The sequence below is a fragment of the Marmota flaviventris genome, chromosome 3 (genome assembly GCF_047511675.1).
Source record: "Marmota flaviventris isolate mMarFla1 chromosome 3, mMarFla1.hap1, whole genome shotgun sequence".
NCBI classification, from domain to species: Eukaryota; Metazoa; Chordata; class Mammalia; order Rodentia; family Sciuridae; genus Marmota; species Marmota flaviventris.
Window position 1 is genome coordinate 18,215,200 of NC_092500.1, and position 19,816 is coordinate 18,235,015.

The 19,816-nt window shown below is 39.5% G+C and overlaps 1 protein-coding gene across 1 annotated transcript; it reads left to right on the forward strand.

Annotated features, from left to right (window-relative positions):
* The first annotated feature begins 15,265 nt into the window (after positions 1 to 15,265).
* Positions 15,266 to 19,500, forward strand: C3H12orf42 (chromosome 3 C12orf42 homolog). Its single transcript, XM_027928012.2, is given in 4 exon segments — positions 15,266 to 15,746; positions 17,044 to 17,078; positions 18,978 to 19,426; positions 19,428 to 19,500. Coding segments are annotated over 4 exon segments (1,038 nt in total).
* Positions 19,501 to 19,816: the final 316 nt, after the last annotated feature.

Here is a 19,816-nt window from a genome sequence, read left to right on the forward strand (position 1 = left end):
TCTCCCGAGCCCCTAGGACTCGTCATCTTGTGCCTCTCATTCTTCCTGCATGTCACCTTCTTTTCCTTATTTTGGTCTCTTCAGTTAAGACTTCAAACATGGTTTCTAATAACTCCCAGATCATATCTCACAATATCTGCCCTCAGAAAGAACCGAGATGTAGTCTCTGAAGCCCTAAGAACAAAAGTCCATTGAAGGAGTCCGGTGGTCCAAGTATGGATTGGCCAGTCAATTGTGGGTGAGGTGTGGGGTACCACCTGAGAAGATTTTCTCATTGTACTTAGAGCAGAATCTAGGAGTAAGGAAGCTCTCATTTAAACCACTTAGAATCACAGATCATTGACTGTAGAAAAGATTGTGTGTGTGTGTGTGTGTGTGTGTGTGTGTGTGTGTAGACATAATAAAACATGGTTCCCATATAAGTTTAATAAATATTTGCCAGCAAGAGATTTTTAAAAAATAATTGCTTACATTCTTGGAGTGGTTTTGTCTGATAATGCATTTAGTTAGCAACATTTGTTTTCATACTTAGAGTACAGCATGGTAGGCACTAAGCTAGATTCAGAAAAGTATAAGGTGTATATTCATCCCTTTAATAATTTTACTTATAAACAAGAAAGAACTTACCTAAGACATTCAATTACAACATGACTGGTGAGGATGTCCTGAAGAGCCATTCAGAAGACAGGTAGATTGGTGTGAGCATGAGAAACAGGAGGAGGTTTCATGAAAAGCATGGTGCTTATCTTGGGCCTTGGAGAATAATAGGATGTGAACAGGTAGAGAACTTTCTAGGTGGAGGACATTCTACTTAATTCTAGGTGAAATTAAGTGCAGAGGTGGAAAGAAAGGCTTGATGCCAAGACAAGTAGATGAAAGTTATTAGTTTGAGTAATTTTGTCTCTGATATATTATTTATACAACCAATTTGCTTCAAAATGTTTTCTTCAAAGATAGTTAACAAGTTGCTTTCTTCCTATCCTTGATCTAATTATGCCTTGCTCTGAAACAGGGGAACATAAACCAATGATGCTGCATTATAGTCATTTGGTTTTTTCTTTATAATATAATGTTATAGTTTAGATGCGAGGTGTCCCCCAAAAGCGCATGTGTGAGACAATGCAAGAAAGTTCAGAGGTGAAATTATTGGGTTTTGAAAGGCTTAATCTAATCATTGGCTTGAATGGGTTAATGGGGTGGTGACTGTAGATAGGTACAGTGTGGCTGGAGGAGGTGGGTCGTTGGGGTATATATACCTTTAGGGTATATATTTGGGGGCTGAGCTTAGTCTCCCTCTGCCTCCTGGTGCCATGTTCTGAGATACTTTCCTCCACCACACTCTTCTGCTATAGTGTCCTGCCTCACCTCAGGTCCAAGGAAAGGAGCTGACTGTCTATGGCCTGAGACCTCTGAAACTGTGAGCCCCAGAGTAAACTTTTCCTTCTGTAATTGTTTTCGCCAGTTCTTTTGATCACAGTGGTAAAAAAAAAAATTGACTAAAACATATGATAAATACAAATTGCTCCAATGTTGGTTCCTTTCTTTACATGCATGAGACTTTCTTTCATTTAACAGAAACTTATTTTGAATTAGAAGGTGATAGATGTGGGTCATATTTTACTTTTGAAAGTTCTTATTCATGTAACAATGTTTATGGACCCCCCCATACAATAGTGAAATAGACATAGCCTGCCTCTTGCTTCTTGGAGTTTGGAATAATTTTTGAAGACAAGATAATTAAATAAGCAGTGTCCAGTGTTGAATGCTATGATAAAGCAAGTCCAAGGAACTGTGGGAGCATACAGCCAAAAGATATAAGGATATTTCTCTCTTATAAGTGGATGCTGATCCATAATGGGGGGGCATGGGAAAAATGGAGGAGTTTTGATGGGGCAAAGAGGAGGGAGGGGTGAGGAGGGAAAATGGGGGCAGGAAAAATGGTGGAATGAGATGGACATTATTACCCTAGGTATATGTATGACTGTACATATAGTGCAATGCTACATTGTGTACAACCAGAGAAATAAAAAGTTGTGCTGCAATTGTGTACAATGAATCAAAATGCATTCTGGTGTCATATATATCTAATCAAAATACATAAATAAATAAATTACAAAAACAAAAACAAAAACAAGACAGTGTTTCATAACCAGAACCTCCTATCTGTACTATTGAACACAGAACTGCCTCTCATCAAGATTGCTAAGTAAGAAAGCTCATCATCTGCTCTTAGATTTAACATTATATGTATGGGACACTGTTTAGTTCCATTCAAGTCTGCTGTCATGTTTCGCTTTGCACAGCCTTTAACAAAAGCACAGTGTTGTCGATAAGCCTGGGCCTTTGAGTTCTCTTGCACCCCTTGTATTAACAGCCAACATCTTACTATTAGAACTTTCAAAGACTTGTGTGTCTTTGCCATTAACATCAGTCAGGACTCAGGGATATTGAAATACGTGATTTCTTTCCAGTGTGGTGTGTCTGTTAGAAGGAGATGCCATTTGGTCTAATGATTACATGTGATTACATTAATATTTTAATTGGGTTGCCTGGTTATTCTAACCCCTTGTGGCCTCGAGGTATATTCCTTAAAATCCCTCTCTCTCCATCATGTCTGCTGCCACTTCAAAGAAGTGAAAAGATGTTTGTTTGAAGAGGAGATCATCGCTCAAGATCATTCGCCCCTCGGTGTCAGCCGTCAGCCTTATTACCTTTATTTGGACAACAGTAGGTTCTGACAGAACTTATAAAGTTCTCTTTCTCGGCTGTGAAATATGATGGATGTGCCATACTGGTGACCTTTACACAAGGCCACATGTTAATATTCAGGACCTCCCTTTTGTTGGCCTTGAACAATGGCTGTCATTAAGAAAGCTTGGTTTGCCAATATGCCCTCTGTTAGGATGCGGGACCACTCCTGATTGGTCACCAGGAAGTATCATGTGCCTTTGATGGAAATGACACGGAAGATGTATGGTCAAAGTGCTGTGCTCAGCACCACTGCTGTGCAGGGGAGAAAACCACTATGACCCAAATAGCCCTCCGCTCAAACAATGTCGCACCAACCAAAGACAACATATTGGGAAGAAAAATGCTTGTAAGCGGCGTGTGTTGGAAGATGTATTGGCCCGACGGCCATAGGGCAATCTTTGAACTATTGAAATCTTTAGAAATATTGTTTGGTTCTGAAACAATACGTACAAACCTAATTAATCAAGCATAGATGGTTTATTTTCAGGCTTTCCATAGCGTGATGCTTTAATGCTAGAATGGGGTCTGTCGGGTTCTTTTTTTGCTATTTCACCGGGGCACGCAAAAACTCAGCATGGGGATTCATGTTCATACAAGCAGCAGCTCTAAATTTTAAAATAATATCTGTGTAGATCTCTGCTGATCCCTCCAACAAAGGCCGGGGGTGGCAGGAGCCTGGATTCCTTTTTCAACCATTTCTGACTCTATGTATGACTCCCCCACCGACCCTTCTCCTTATTTTATTCATTTATTTGTGGAACCATTTTAGGAAGATTATCATTCCTGTTGAATTCTTTCCCTGGAGTGGAAAACACTTTAGTTTTTCTTTTATAGAATAAATATAACGAGAAATTGTTTTCCTGAATATATGCCCTAGAACCGGGTGATTTTAAATGTTCACACACACAGCCTTATTTTCCAATCTTGGTATCCCATTTTAAAATAATCATTGAGATTTTTGGTCGGGAAGGGTGAGACTTAGCCATCTCTTCATTTAAGAAGGCTGAGGTGCTGTCCTGAGCGATAATAGAGGCAGGAAGCAGAAGGCTTTTGTGTTTCCAGCCAGCTATGGTTGAAATAAGTTAATCATTTAGATGAAAGAATCTTCCAAGTACTTAATTGCATGCAAAATAGTGCTTGGCAGAGAGTTTTAGCAAGATGTGAAATATTACTGTGGGTCATGGCAGTTGAATTGTGTGAGTACAATCCCTGAAGGTCAACTCCTGGTTAATCATTTAGAGGCAGATTATTGACTCTGTGGATTACCCAGGTGCTCCCCACGGGGTCCTCCTGGGTTAGGTCACTGTTCTCCAGCTGGTTAGAGGAAGGGGGACGAAACCCCGTCCACAATTGGACAGCTTGTAAGCCATTTGGATGAAAGATTTAGTGGGAGAAGAGATGCTCAAATTCATTCTGTATCAGGAAAATACAAATTAAAACCACAATGTTAATACCATTTTATACCCACCAGAATGGGGGGTGAGGGGGAAAGGAAAAATCAGGCAGTAGCAAGTGTTGGCAAGATTGTGGAACAGCAGCACACTGTGCATACTGATGGTGGGAGTGCAAACTGGGATGAACACCTCGGAAAAGTGAGTATTCTCTAATGGTGAAGATATACATACACCATGATTTGGCTTTTCCACTCCTAAAGAAACTAGAGTACTTGCAGAAAAACACATGTACAAGAATTCGCATAGTAGCCTTGTTTGTTACATTAAAAGTAAAACAAAAAACAAAAGTGGGCTTCATTCCTATGTCCATCAATAAGAGGATGGATGAATCAATATGGATATTCATATAATAAACTTGGCATCTGGCATTATTTATCCTCTTCAAATTATATGTATATGTGTAGTCTTTTGTATGTGTCATATAGTTATGATATAAAAAATTGCCTGTTTTGGCTACTTTTGACATACAAAATAGTAACATAATGTTTCAAAAATAAAAATAATTTAAAAATTGTTCCATGTAGTTATGGAAAGTATCTACTTGGACACTTACAGGATTTTTAGGTTTGGAAAAGATTTTAGGGATCATTTTCATTCTTCTGCAGGTGGGGAACCCACTGTCTGCAGGTCCTTGGTTTAGTCAGTGAATCAATGAATCCATTATAATCAAATGCTCAGGCTCTCAGACCAATTTTTAAATTATGGCTCATGTTTGAAATATGTTTAGAAGTTTAAAAATGAAACATCCCAGCATGCATCTGTGTTGGGATGGAGATCTTCTGTGATTAAATACCATTAAAGGCTGATCATGACACGGGAAGAGGTTTGCTCTGGATGGAGGGCAAACTGCATCTGAAAGCACTACCTCTACCTTCTGGTACAGGTGAGAGGCTGGCGCCATGTGTCCCTTCACTAGGAAGAGGAGGTGATCCTGCGATATTGTGAGAAGGAACATCCTTCTCTCCAAAGGCACTGACCCTCACACTCAGCAGAATGCCTGAGCTATGACAAATGTCTGCTCTGCTGGTGGCCACGTCACTGTCCCACATTCACGGCGGATATCACCCATGCCCCATGAACCAAACACAGTCCTGGAACTCTTCTTAAAACGTTGGTGCCACAACCAAGTTTGAGGGACTCCGAGACAAAACTGGCTTGTTGTCTTTCCTAGTGGACGAGGCACTACGGTTACTAGAGCTGGAACAGTGGTCATGATGAGCTGGCCGTGTGGGCCAATCTCTGAGGAAAGAAGTGAAGTGTTACCCCAGGCAACTCTGCAGAAGGGGAGGGTGGAGGGTGAAGAGGTGAACACGGGAAGGGTGACTCTGGCATGCTAAAGTGCATCCACTGGAGGAGAACATTTTATTGATTCATTTGTTCTTTGCAAGGTATATTTCTGAGTGTCTACTCTGTGCCAGGTGCTTGGAGTGTGATTCAGAGATGGTAATTGCCCTCAGAGAGCTTACATTCTATTGAGGGATGTGGGTATTACACACATATGCAATTATACATAGTGTCATGGTTTAGATATGAGGTGTCCCCCCAAAGCTCATATGTGAAACAGTGGAAGAAAGCTGAGAGGTGAAATGATTGGATTATGAGAGCCTTAACCTAATCAGCGCATTATTCTGCTGGTAGAAACTAACTAAATGGTTACTGTAGGTTAGGTAGGGTGTGGTTGGAGGAGGTGGGTCATTGGAGGTGCCTTTGGGGTATATATTTTGTCTGTGGTGAGGCTCTCTCTATACACTGAGACCTCTGAAACTGTGAGCCCCAAATAAACTTTTACTCTAAAATTGTTCTTGTCAAATCTTTTTGGTTGCACCAACAGAAAAAAGCTGACTAAAACACATACATACTGCATTGCTATGTTAGTTGAAGAAAAATAGGGAAGTGGAGTGATAATATAGATGGCACAGGAACCCATTTGGAAAAAAAGTTGAGACTCTGCTTCTTTTAGATCAATTAAGAATAAGGAAAAAAGGCTTTATTGTATTTGCTCCTTCTCCAGGTTCTTCCTTTCTTTATGTGGATCTGAACTTATGACCTATATTGTTTTCCTTCTCCCAAAGAATTTTTTTTTAACATTTCTTACAGGACAAGTCTGCTGGTATGAATTCCTTTTTTTTTTTTTTTTTGCCTGAAAAAGTCTTTGTTTATCCTCTAATGTTGAAGGATAATTTTTCTGTATATAGACCTATGGGGTTTTTTTGGGTTTCTTTTGTCTTTTAGTATTTTAAATATTTTATTCCACTTCATTTTTGCTTGCATGACTTCTGATGAAAACAGTTTGCTATAATTATTTTTAAAATTTAATTTGAATTAGAAAATACAAATAGTGCAAATATATATGTGTGTGTGTGTTTGTAACATGATGTTTTGAAATATATATAATTGTGAAATAAATCATTTGAACTAATTAACTTGTGCTTTACTTCACATACTTATCTTGTAGTGAGAACACTTAGAATCTACCTTCTTAGTAACTTTCAAAATATAACACATTATAACATTATTATTAACTATATGTTGTGCAATATATATCTTGCTATAGTTTTTATCCTTGATCCTCTTTAAGGTATATGTTTCTCCCCCAGCCACACTGCTTCTTTCAAAATTTCCTATGTTTGGTTTTCTGCAGTTTGAATATGATATTCATAGATGTAGGACTTTTGGTTTTGGTTTTGTTTTGATTTTGTACTTTCTGCTTGATGTTCTCTGAGCTGTGTGGGTCTATTATATGTCATTAATTTTAGAATGTTCTCAGCCATAACCACTTCAATTATTTCTTTGGTTCCATTCTCTCTCTTTTCTCCTTCTGATATTCCAATTATGGGTATATAATGGTAAACCCGTCCCACAGTTTTTGTATGTTCTATTCTTTTAATCTCTTCTTTTTAAAATTCCCTTCTCTCTTTGCATGTTAGTTTGAGGATTTCCTATTGACTTATCTTCAAGTTCACTGTCCCCCCCCCACCCCCCGTGGCCATATCCAATCTATTGATGAGTTCATCAAAGGCGTTCTTCATTTCTGTTTCAGAATTTTAAAATTGGATCATTTGTTTTTTATTTTTAGTCTTCTTCTCTGTTTATCCTACCCACCTGTTCTTTCATATTTTCTGGTTTTGCCATTATAGCTCATATTAATCATAGTTATTTTCCTTCTAGCATGAGACTTTCATATGTCATAGAAAATTCTCTGTGCATATTTTACAACAATTATTCTTCCCTCTCCCTGTCAGATCCATGAAAGGATTTTTTTTCTCAGATCTTCACCTTGAGAAACTGGTGGAGTTCCTTGAAGTAAAGGCTACCAAAATGTGGGAAATCACTTAAAATTGATCTGGGAGTTTCTCACTCTCAAGTTTATGGATACCCTTCTCTTAGCAATTCATCAAATTTACTACTTAAAAGTTCCTACCAATTTATGTCTCAATTTTCTCCTGGAAAACCCCTCTTAGTTTGCTTTATCCCCAGATTTTGTGGGTGGAAGTTAGTCTTGAAAACTAAGTTTTCTGATGGGTCCAAGAAAAGACATTAGTTATTTAGTTTGTTCAGTTCTTTCTCATTGCTTGGATAGATGTGTCAATTGCTGAGTTGTTTATATGTTGGAGCTGAAATCAGAAGTCCATCTCATTTATTTTCACCAACAACTTTGTTGTCATAATCCCCATTTTATATGTGAGTAGAATCAATACTAGATTGTCTTGCTTTTAACCACTTATCCAAAACGACCACACACATCCGAGTTGCCATTCTCTCTCACCTGGATGGCTACCAAATGCCTTCTACCTGGCTTCCATTCTTGTCTCTTCTCCTCATTTTTACTTTTAGAGAATTTTCAAAGGTAAATGCTGCCATCATAATTCATCTATGTAAAACTTCTAGTAGCTTCCATCGCATGCTGTGCAACTTCCAGCCACCTCACCTGCTCCTTCCCTCTTGAATACTTCTCTTCAGCCCTCAGGACTGCTCTTGATTTTAGGAACACATCTCAGTCCTTGTCAGGCATGTTCTTTTCTTCCACTCCTGAAATGAATAAACCGTTTTGAGTCTTCAGGTCAGTTTCAGATGAAATGTCACCTCCACATGCATCTCTATCTCAGCTTTCTTTTGTTCCCTTTGATACCACTCACTGCTGTCTATAACCATTTATTCATGGCCTATTCTTTCCATATTCCCCAGTGTATTCTAAGTTCCACGAGGGCAGGGATCATATTTGCCTTATTCTGTTGTAGTGTGGGGACCAGGGCACAGGGCAAGACATAAGAGGTCTTCAACAAATAGTTCTGAATGAAGGAATGCATAAGAAAAATGAAGCTCTGGATGGATGAAAAATAGGTTATTGCCACATGAATCTTGACTGCTGAAAGAAACCATGCAGCAGCTGTAGAAGGAACGAGGAAGGAATATTTAGAGCAATAATAACAACAATAACAACTAAGTCATGTGAGTCCTTCCTATCACCAGGTGCTGCTCCGACAAGAACAACTTAGAGAGGGAAAAGTCTACTTGATTTCAGAAGTTCACAGATTCGGAAGCTCAGTCCATGGTTGGCTGACTCCTTTTGCTGTAGGCCCAAGATGAGGCACAGCATCATGGTGGCAGGGAAAGATGGAGGAAAGCTGCTCCACTCATGGAGGCTGAGAGAGAGGAAGAAACCACAGGGAAGATGAATCCTTCCAGGGTACCCCTCAGTGACCCACCTCCTCTAGCCTCGCCCCACCTACCTAACAGTTACCACCTAGTTACTCCATTCAAACTAGGATGGGCCAATTAGGTTATAATTCTCATAATACAATCATTTTACCTCTGAATATTCCTGCAGTAATACAGAACTTTGGAGGGGGGCGCTTTACATTTCCAAATCACAATATGCTCTAAGCTTTTATTAATTAACTCATTTAATCTGCTTTCTAACTCTGTAGGTAATATATTCGTTCTATTTTATGCATGGCAAAAATGAAGCAGAGTGCATTTGAATAACTTGGCTTAGGTAACCAAACCAAGGAGGGGTCAAGCATAGATCTGACTCAAGTACTCTGGACTCAGAGCTTGTGCACTTGGCCTCTAAGCTCTACCACCTTCCAGGACTTGGTACATAGGGACTCCTCTCTTGGACTCAATCCTATGAGCGTAAAAATTACTCTTGCTTCACAGCTTGGAGAGAAGCTGAGTGGGAGGTTGGAAACTCCATTAAAACCCATTGCATAACCCAAGAATACTTTAAAATCATGTAACAAAAGAGTTTTTAGCAAGAATGGAAGATGTGTTTGAGGTTGGTGTTTGATTTTAGATATGAGGAGATGAAATCAATTAGGTTTAGCACTATTTGTACCTAAAGAACAAAACTAGTTTTGGGGAATTGATTGTTTTATTTCTCCCTCTAGAAGAGTCACCTCTAGTCTATTTTCCAAACACGAACATGTTAGAGTTGGAAGCAGGAGAGAAAAGAAGAGACAGAGTGGGAAATCAAAGATGTATTTTGGGTGTAAAGGGGTGAACAAAATGCTCTCTGGATCTCAGTAGGACTCAACACACAGGCGTTAACATGTCTTTTTCTATTGAATTAAAATGCTTACATCAACACCCATCATGATTTATCATGAAGTATTTTACAACTCAAAGGGAATGAGAAGTTGTTTCTGTAAACTACATTCAGCTCTGAAGTTTACTTTATTGTGTTTTGAAATCTCCTGTCTACCATAATGTTATTTCAAACAAAATTAGCAACAGATGGAAGATCCATGCTGCAAAATAAAAGGCAGAGATTTTTTTGCATTAAAAGAGCTTGCACATTTTTAATATTGGGAAGATTTTTCAAATAACAACCATAGCGAAATGAGTGTCTCAGTGGTTAAGAAACATTGGGCCTTGCCTCAGAGTATCAGCCCTTTGAAGATGCCATTTCTGCTTCTGTGCAATAGAAATAATGCTGACAGCATTCTCTTGGACTAAGGCTTGGGCAGTAGGGGCAGGGCCTGCCCACTGGCCAATGGTGACTGGCCAATGCCCAATATTTGATAGCTGTTCTTCATGCGTGTTTCATCAAGCCCAGTTCATGGAAGTCACAGGTACCTTCTAACACCACTAACATTGATTGCATAGTAGGAAAACAAAATTTCTGCAGAATTCTAAGTCCTGGGTCTGAATCCTAGGTTGACTAGTGGTATAGACAAGACAATTACTCTGTCTGGGTCTTGATTTTTTCCTTGGTAAAATGAGTAAGTCAGAGAGTTTTTGTAATTACTGGTATAAAAACAAATAAACTATAAAGGAAGATGCAAGTTGTGAGGAGAAATACACTGCTGGATTCTTAAATGAGGACAATCTGTGGAGAGAGATCAGGGAACAATGACATTACTGACTTTATAACTCTTGCTCATGATTGTTTGCCTGAGTAACAGTGCTGGAATCCTGCGAATGACTGAGACCAGGGACTCTATCCTGATTACCCTTTAATCACTGAAGGGCTACAATGTTTGAATACTTGGGTGCCATCTAACTGGGTTGATCAGGGGTGGGACCAGGTGACCGTGTTTTTGAAAGCATGTCAGGTATTGTCTAATGTGCAGCCAGGGCCGTGGAATGGTGAATTAGATTGAGGAGAAGTGTAACCTAATAAGAAGGACTGGATTTTAAGTCATGGGCCATGAGTTTTGGCTCAAGATTTGTCACTATATTGACTGGTAAATTAAAAACAAAAACAAACAAAAAATCCAAACGCCACGGAGATTACAAAAGCATTTTCCATTTCTGTTTCTGATGATTTAATGCCAAAACAACTGGTTGTTATCAATTCAGGCAACCTGGTAGTGGTACCATTGAGGAAACCAGAAATTCATTTAAGATTCAAAAACTGGAAGGATCCATTTTTACTGCACTGAAGTTCATTTTGGTTGATTTAGTCTTAAAATACTTGCTTTTATTGGCCTGGATAAATTTTTCCACTGGAGTAGTACCCAGTATATGGTATTGGTTTTTGGATAACTAAATAAATAAGTGTAATAATCACCTGTTCTAAAATCATACACATTGGCTTTGCTTGTTTCCTATGTGTGTGTGTGTGTATACACACACACAAATACACACACACACATGCACACACATATACCCATTATATTGCAAATATGAAGTTTCTTCTTGCTCTTCTGACAAGCCGTGAAGTCTTTGCTACAGAGTTCTGAAGATCTAGTCCCCTGGACATATTATAACAGAAGTGGATGTTGAAGGTGATGGGGCTCAGCCTCTGATAACCTTTAAGGTCTCTTTGAACCCAAAACTTCTGGAACATGAAGATATATAAAGAGCCTCAGGCCTTCCATCCTCTTCCCAGGTTTTGAACACATGAACAAGGTTCTAATAATGTTGACCATTGGTTCTAATAATCTTTTCCTTTGGGATCACAAGATCCAGTGCTACTATTTTGAAGGATTTTGAAGGACTCTGAAGTTTCTCTATATTTGGGAAAGCTTTATAAATTTGTCTACCTTTTCAAATCATGGGCTTTAAGATTAAATGTTGGAGGTAGACCAGATTTCTAGAGCTCTAAAAGCTGCTGCACATGGGGCTTGCAAATGCACTTTCACTAGTCCAGACTGAATATTTGTAAAACCATTTTCTGAGGTGAAGATGTTACAGAAGGAAGTAAATAACAATGTGGCTTTGATACAGCCGACCTTGGGTCAAAGACACAAACTGGTGGCCTGTGATTATTTGGAGAGCAGTTGTGTTTTGTGCATGCCACACTATATATTGAAAAGACTGAACAGTCATCAACATTTAAAAATCAGTTAACGTACATAGCAAGATTTCTGCTTCTCCTGAAAATTCAGAACATCTACCTACACTAGACTCACATTTCCTTATGGCAATAAAGGACAGAATCAGACGGCATTGGGGCCCTTCTAATGTGACATAGCTCCAGAATATCCTTCTTGGCTCTTCTCTCATTGTGGCCCTCTGCCTGGCCTCTGGAGCTGTTTTGAGTGTCCTCTGCAGACATGACTGTGCTTTAGGAGGAGTATGCACTGGCATCCAGTGTGACCAGCACCCTCTTTGTCATTTGTACCTTGAACACAGGGAAAGTGTGTCCTGTTCCCAGCCATATACTCTGCCACAGTTTTTCCCCCATAGTACAACTCAATATGGCCAATGTCTTCTTCCTACGTTTAATGCCTACTGCATCTTGGGATTTTCTCTTTTCTATTCCCCAAATCTGAATACTGTTTATTTTTAGTAAAAAGTGTTGTTGTTGTGAATAATTGCTCTTGGACAACATTGCAAATTGTTGCTCTTCTGGTTCAATGGTTTTCTAGGGCTCCTATAGCAAAGTACTACTAACTGGATGGCTAAAATAACAAAAATTAATTCTCTTACAGTTTTGAGGCCAGAAGTCCAGACTCTAGGTGTCAGCAGCAGTGGTTCTGTCTGGAAATTCTGAGGGAAAATTAGTTCATTGCCTTTCTCTTAGCTCCTGGTGGTTTCTGGTAATCTTTAACATTTCTTGGCTTTGACATTCCTCTGTTTCCCTCCTCCCATGGGTCTTCTCACGCCTGGGTCTCTGGTCTCCTCATTGGATACCATTCATATTGGATTAAGGACTACCATAATGATCTCATATTGATTATATCTGAAAATATCCCATTTCCAAATAAGTTCCTATTCACAGATACAGGTGATTAGGACTTGAACATTTCTTTGGGGGACACATTGAATCCACAAACAAACAAACAAACAAACTAGGTCAATTGGTCACATAACCACAGGCCCAATACCTCCTGTAAATTGCCCTTCATTTGTCCACACTGGTCTCCCAACGCCCTACCAGGCAGATCTGGAAATTTCTCCTTGCTTATTCTGCTCCCTCCATGGAAAAATCTCATTCATGTCGCTATTAGGTGATGAAATAAGTGCACAGTAGGAATGCTCAACCACATTAACGCTCTAAAGTTTTCTCCTTTTTGTCTAATTAAGGGTATCTTCTGAATCATAAGAATAATGCATAAAATTTGAACATTACATAAAAATTTCAGAGTTTGAATTAGACCACTGAGAAACAACTTTTCATTTGGTTCATTTTCTTCCAGCTTTTATTCTTTTCACTTTAAAAGGAAAAATTGTGTAATTTTGTATCTTTACACTTAACAAGTATTTTTCCATGTAGACTATTTTACTATGTAATAATGTTAATTTTAAAAATTTATTGTTTTCTATATACCAAGTATACTCTATAAACACTTTATTTTATTTTTAAAAAAACATTTATTTTTTAATTGTAGTTGAACACAATACCTTTATTTTATTTATTTTTGTGTGGTGCTGAGGATCAAACCCAGGGCCTTGCACATGCTAGGTGAGTACTCTACCACTGAGCCACAACCCAGCTGCTCTATAAACACTTTGTTACATTATCTAATATGTTCCTTATAGTATTCCTAAAAGGTAAATATGATTATGCCATTTTATGAACGAGGAGGGTAAAACTAAGAACAGTTTCCCCTTAGGGCTACACAGCTGTAATTTGTAGAATTCAGGATTCAAACCTAGTTCACCAAACTCCAGAACTTGCACTTATCTTAGAGACCAGCCAGGATTCATTTTTTGTTTACATGGAAGAGGCAATCTCAAAAAGATTTCAATTTGATAATAAAGGCAAATAAATCTTATCTCCTCTCCTCAACTTTACAACACTCCTCACTCCCAACGAGACCTCAGTGCTTTCAAATTCTAAGTCTATATTCTCTCTCCCCCTTCTCTCTCTCTCTCTCTCTTTCACACACACACACACACACACACACACACACACACACACCCTTATACCACCCAGCTATACAATCCAGAGAACTCTTCTCCCCTCTTTCCCTCTTTCTGCCTGTCTCTTCCCTCCACAACCAACCCGTTACCAATTGGCTAAGAAGCCAGTGTTGGTTCTTAGCTACCTCTTTAAGCTCTCTTTTTTCCTATGTCTTCCAGACACCATCCTCTGTGACAGGGAAACCTGGCATTGCATCGGTTCTATTTGTTAGTATCTTTGACTGTTGGGAATTCTTACTCATGATGATTTTCTACCAAAGAATGAGTAGTGTAGCCGCAGGTGGTCTGCATCGCCACAGCAGCTATCAGTTTCTTAAGGGAAGTAATCAGGGTGAAGGAACTCACCTCAGTTGCTGGATAAGAATTAAAAGTGGGAGGTAGAGTTTGTCACTGGCTTCTTCACAATATTCTAGAGCAGTTTTAAGCAATAAGCCTGGTTTTGGTCTTCTGAAGGCCATCCAGCAGAGTGTCTTGAGAATCAGGACTGGGTTACGAGGTGGAGGGATCTAAATTCAAGTTCCAAATCTGCTAATTAATATCTGCATCACCTTGGACCAGATACTTGTTCTAAGTCTATGTTGGGTTATTTTAATAAATGATCACAAGCAGAGTGGCCTGAAATAGGAGAATACATTCTTTTAATTCTGGAGGCCAGAAGACTGAAACACGAGGTGTTGGTATGGCTGTGTGTCCCCCCCCTGAGCTTCCAGGAGAGGAGTCTTCTTGTAGCGTCTGGTAACCCAAGTGTTCCTTGACTTTGGGCAGCACATCTCCAGTCTGTGCCTCTGTTTTCGCTTGGCTTCTTCCCATGTGTCCGTGTCTTTACGTGTGTGTGTGTGTGTGTGTGTGTGTGTGTGAGTTTTCTCATGAGGATAAGAAAGGTGAGCTCTAATCCAGTATGAACTTGTCTTAGCCTGATTCCTTCTTCAAAGGCCTTCTTCCTAGACAAGGTCATATGCACAGGTACTGCAGGTTACAACTTCAACAGGTCTCTTAGGGGAGACACAATTCAACTCATAAGCCTTAAATCAGCTCCCTGACTTGTAAAATGGAGATTATTATCTCTGTTAGCTATGGCTTTTGTGAGGACTAGATGATAAGCATGGGCAGGATCTCACGTGGGTGCCTGAAATATAGCTCAAACTCAGCAAAAGCATTCTCCACCCTTTACCACCTTCTTCATACCTCCTCTTTTTCTCCCATGCAAGTACCTTAGTCTCTGTCTTGGTCATTTCTATTTGCTCATGGTAGAAGCATCAAACAAACAAACCAACAAAAATCCACATGGACCGCATTTCATCCTTTCTGAACGTGATAATGAAGTGCATTCTTTCAAACTAATGTATTTACCTTTTGCAATATTTTCAGAAAGAACTCACAGTCCAGTGACATGTGAACGACTGCTTCATAATCGCCAGTCCATCATCCCCAGGTCTTCTGTGAGCACAGATTCTTTTGAAGAAGAAAACCACCAAGAAGCCTGTTCTTCTTCTGCATCATCTGGTGAAAGGGATGAGGATTCACTGAGTTTGATGCTCCGAGGAGAGAAAGTTCAAAAGATAGTCAGCAAAACCTCCAAGCAGGCCTGGAGCATCCCATTTTTCACACCAAAAATGGCAAATAAACCCAGTCTACCACACTCAGAACATCCTGTGTACTTGGAGGCTACAAGTAGACACACGAGACTTCAAAACCAGTCTTTGAGCGATTCCAAGGGAAATTCTCGTAAGTATCACCTGGTTCCTAGCTTTTCTTTTCTTATTGCAACCTATCATGTTTTGATTTCAATATAAACAAAAAAAATGTATTGAACCACTTGCAGGTCATATCTTAGAAGGTACAATAAGAACTGTACCAGAAAGTCCTTAGAGTCTACTTTTCGGGGAGGGTACCAGGGATTGAACTCAGAGGCACTTAACCACTGAGCCACATCCTCAGCCCTATTTGTATTTTATTTAGAGACAGGGTCTCACTGAGTTGCTTAACATCTCACTTTTGCTGAGACTAGCTTTGAACTTGCGATCCTCCTGCCTCAGCCTCCTGAGCCACTGGCATTACAGGTGTGTGCCACCGCGCCCGGCATTGAGAGTCTACTTTTTGTAAATTATTGTATTGGAGGAGAGTACATGATGGAACTGATGACAGGTAATTTGATGGTTCAGGTGTTGTACCAGATAATAATGACAGTTATTATCATCATCCCAGCCCAATTTATTTAGTTCTAATCATAGATTAAGCTCTCTGCTGAACATTTTACATTATTTTATGAAATCCTCATATAACACTTAGGTGGATAATAATGTTATTATTTGTGTTTTACAGTTAAGGAAGCCATGAATTCATAGTGTAAGGTAATGGGTATGATAATAAAGTGCCTTGAAATAATATGACATAGTAGGAGAAATCATTAAAAGTAAGGAAATGGACGAGAAGGAAAGGGGTTTGAAACAGGAAGATCTTGGGCCCAGTCTCAGATGTCTCCCATTTCAGTTCTGTAGCCATAACAAAGTCCCACCTGTGTTCTTTAGATGCTTTTTTTTTCTTTCTTTTTTTCATCTGTAAACTAGTGACAATTACTACTTTGAAAAGCTATTGTAATTAGAGGATTGATATAGATGAAGTTCCCTGAACATAGTAGGGATTGAATGGTGGTGGTGATGATGGTAGCGTTTCTGATACCTGAGGAGAGACAAAAAGAAAGTAAACTATGCCTCTCTCCAAATATCTAGGAACTTTCAAGTAGAAGGATTAGGCTGATATTGTGTAGTCTATTTTGTTTTAAAGGAAAATTTGAGGTAGATTTCACTTCAAATATTTGCACAGTTTGTTGTATTTGACTCAAAGAAGAGAGGGACAAATTTTGACTTAATTTCAAAGGAGAAAGATGCTCGTTGATGAACATTTTTTTTGAGTCTTACTATGTACAAGGCAAAGTACTAAAATATGACTGTACATTTTCATTTTTGGTCTATATGATCCTCCTCTTAGATAAGAACTGTTATTTTCTCTTGTTATGATACAGAATCTGAGACCTATACAGGTTCTGTAATTTCAGGGGTAAAGTAGAATTTAAGCCTTTCACTCCAACTGTGGGTCCGAGTATCCCTATATTAAGGTTCTAAATAGAACAGCAATGTTTTTTTTTGGTATGGAGTTCTTATCATGTACTTAATGCTTAACATTTTATCATGTTCTTTTCTCAGTTACCTAAGTAGTCTTGTTTTTCATTTTTAAAAAAATCTTTAATGAGATATTAGCTACTTAGGTATTTTCTAATCTTGTCTTGCTTTGTTTTTCTTCACAGTTTTATTACCAGTGAACACTTACAAATTTGTTTATTTACTTATTTATGAGTCCTTTTCCCTCTTCAGGGATCTTGTCTGCCTTATTTCCTTCTGAATCACTAATGTGACTATATTACTGCCAGGCACATATCAGGCATTCAAATATTAGTAAATTAATAAGTGAATGGACAAATATAGGAGGATCATATAGACCAAAAGTGAATTAGGTAACGTGATCTCTATGTTTTGTGTAAGGACAGAAGTGCTTAAGCCAGGTGATATGCCAGGATTGACTCTGATTGCAGATCCTTGTTTATTCATTAAACCACACTCTCCTTCTAAGACAGTTTATTGCAAAATGCATCTTTCCAGAACTGCTTTGAAGGAAGGAAGTTCTATCCTTGACTTAAGACAGAAGACAGCATATTCAGTCATGTTCTCTTGCTCCAAATTCCAGAGCCATATCGGTATTCTCTTGTGAATTCTTCTTGCCCTGAATATTGATACAGTGAAAGGACCATCTACAAAGACTGGATAATCAAATAAATAGTTACTAACTTTTTTACAATGAGTTTGAAAGTGTTTGTCCCTCTGGAGATGTTGGAATGTCATTCCATTGTATTTTTAGGAAATATTTCTCACTTTAGACAAATCAGATTCACTAATTCCCCCACCACCACCACATTTGACTGGGTATGTTGAGTGTACTCAATGCATATCAGGCATAGAACAATGTATAATGAACTACATTGAATTACTTAGGAATATGCTGGCTGTTTGACATCCATGGTTAGGAAGATATTGTGCATTTCAAATTTTTAACATGTTTCTTGAATTTGCAAATAATCCTGTGGGTCGTTCAAATATTCTAGACATCTACATAGCATTCAAAGTCCTTTAAAAACTAATAAGCGATTTAAGGCATGTAAATTATTAAAACATTACTGAAAAATCAGGCTTTAATTTTTTTGTGGAAGTCAAAGGCAGAATTTCTCAAAAACTTCAAAATTATATTCACACATACATAAAAATGCAGGTGGAATTATATACATATGTATGTATATGTGTCTATGTATATATATATTCCTTTGTTTGGAACAAAATCAAAGTTGCAATTATTACTGTTAGTATGTACATGTGTGTTGTGTAATAGCTTCAGGTTAATCCACTGTTTAATTTTCAGCTGTTTATAATTTCTAATAAAATCCACGAAGTAACTTCCTTTTGGATCTTTAAAAATCATCAGTCGTCAGCCTACATGGGCCACACACCCTTTTATGTTTTGCACGATATCTGACTACAACATAATCCTTTCCCATTCTTCAACTTTTCCCAAATTTAGAAGTGGATGCTCTATTTTAGTCACCAATCCCCCCCCACCACCACACACACATACATCTTAGAAATTTTCAAAATTTTACCTTGAAATGAAAGATTTTCTGATAAATGTGTAAAAATTATTTTGGAGCGGGGGAGGCGCTTTCAAGCAACAGGAAAGAATAGACAACATTTTTGATTTTTGCCTTTTTTTTTTTTTTGCTTTTGCTTTTCGTTTTTTCTTAAAGAAACGTGTGTGTGTTGAGGGGCGGGGGGGATAGGCACTTGAAGGTAACCTTAGGGGATTTTCCTTTCTCTCTGCATCACAAACGTCCATTCCTAAACGTCCTCTTAGCAGGAGTTTCTGCTGGACCTGGGGGCTGGCGCGCTGCGGTCCCTCCACTCCTGCCCTCCTTTGCCTTCCAGGTCCCCCGGGGAGACCTTCCACCGCCATCGGCCGGTGCAGGACCAGGAGCCGCTCCGCCCCTCCGAGCGCCGGTGGAGTCCCTCGGAACCCAGGCTGGAGGAGAGGGCGGCGGTGACAGTAGACTTCAGGGCACACCCAGATTCCCCCAAGGGGCTCCCAGGGGCTCCCGGAAATGCAGTCGGCAGAGGCGCGGTTGCCATGGTAGCGGAGATGCTCCCCAAGCATCCTCGTGTCCCGGAGGAGAGGAGGCTGCGGGCGGAGGCCTCCCTCTCCTCCCTCTCTGGCAATCTGGCAGAGGAGCCCCTTCCTGGGCCCGCGGGCGCTTCCACCCATTTCCACTCCAAGAGGTTAATAAAGGTCTGCACCGTGGCACCCCCGCCCGCCCCGGCCTTTCCATACGGCTTGTTCACAGGCTTTCCCGAGGCCGGTGGTGAATGCTCACTTACGCTGACCGCTGCGAGGGAATTGTTCCGCGACCGCTGCCCATCTTCAAGTCAATGCCTGCCCGGAACAACAGAAAGGGCCTCAGATGCACTGGTTTCCACAGAACCATTGTTAGGCTTTTGTGAAGCATTTTTGAACCTAATAAATAATGTCAAAAGTCTCTATCGCCGCCAAAAATGTTCCTTTTGAAGCATTTCTAATAGTATTTTTGTTCTGCAGTGTCTCCCAGTGTTACAAAGAATTTGTGCCGCACAATAGGGATGGGGTACACCGCGTGCCACTTTGCAACGTGCCTACCGGGACTGCAAGGGTCCACCTCTTTG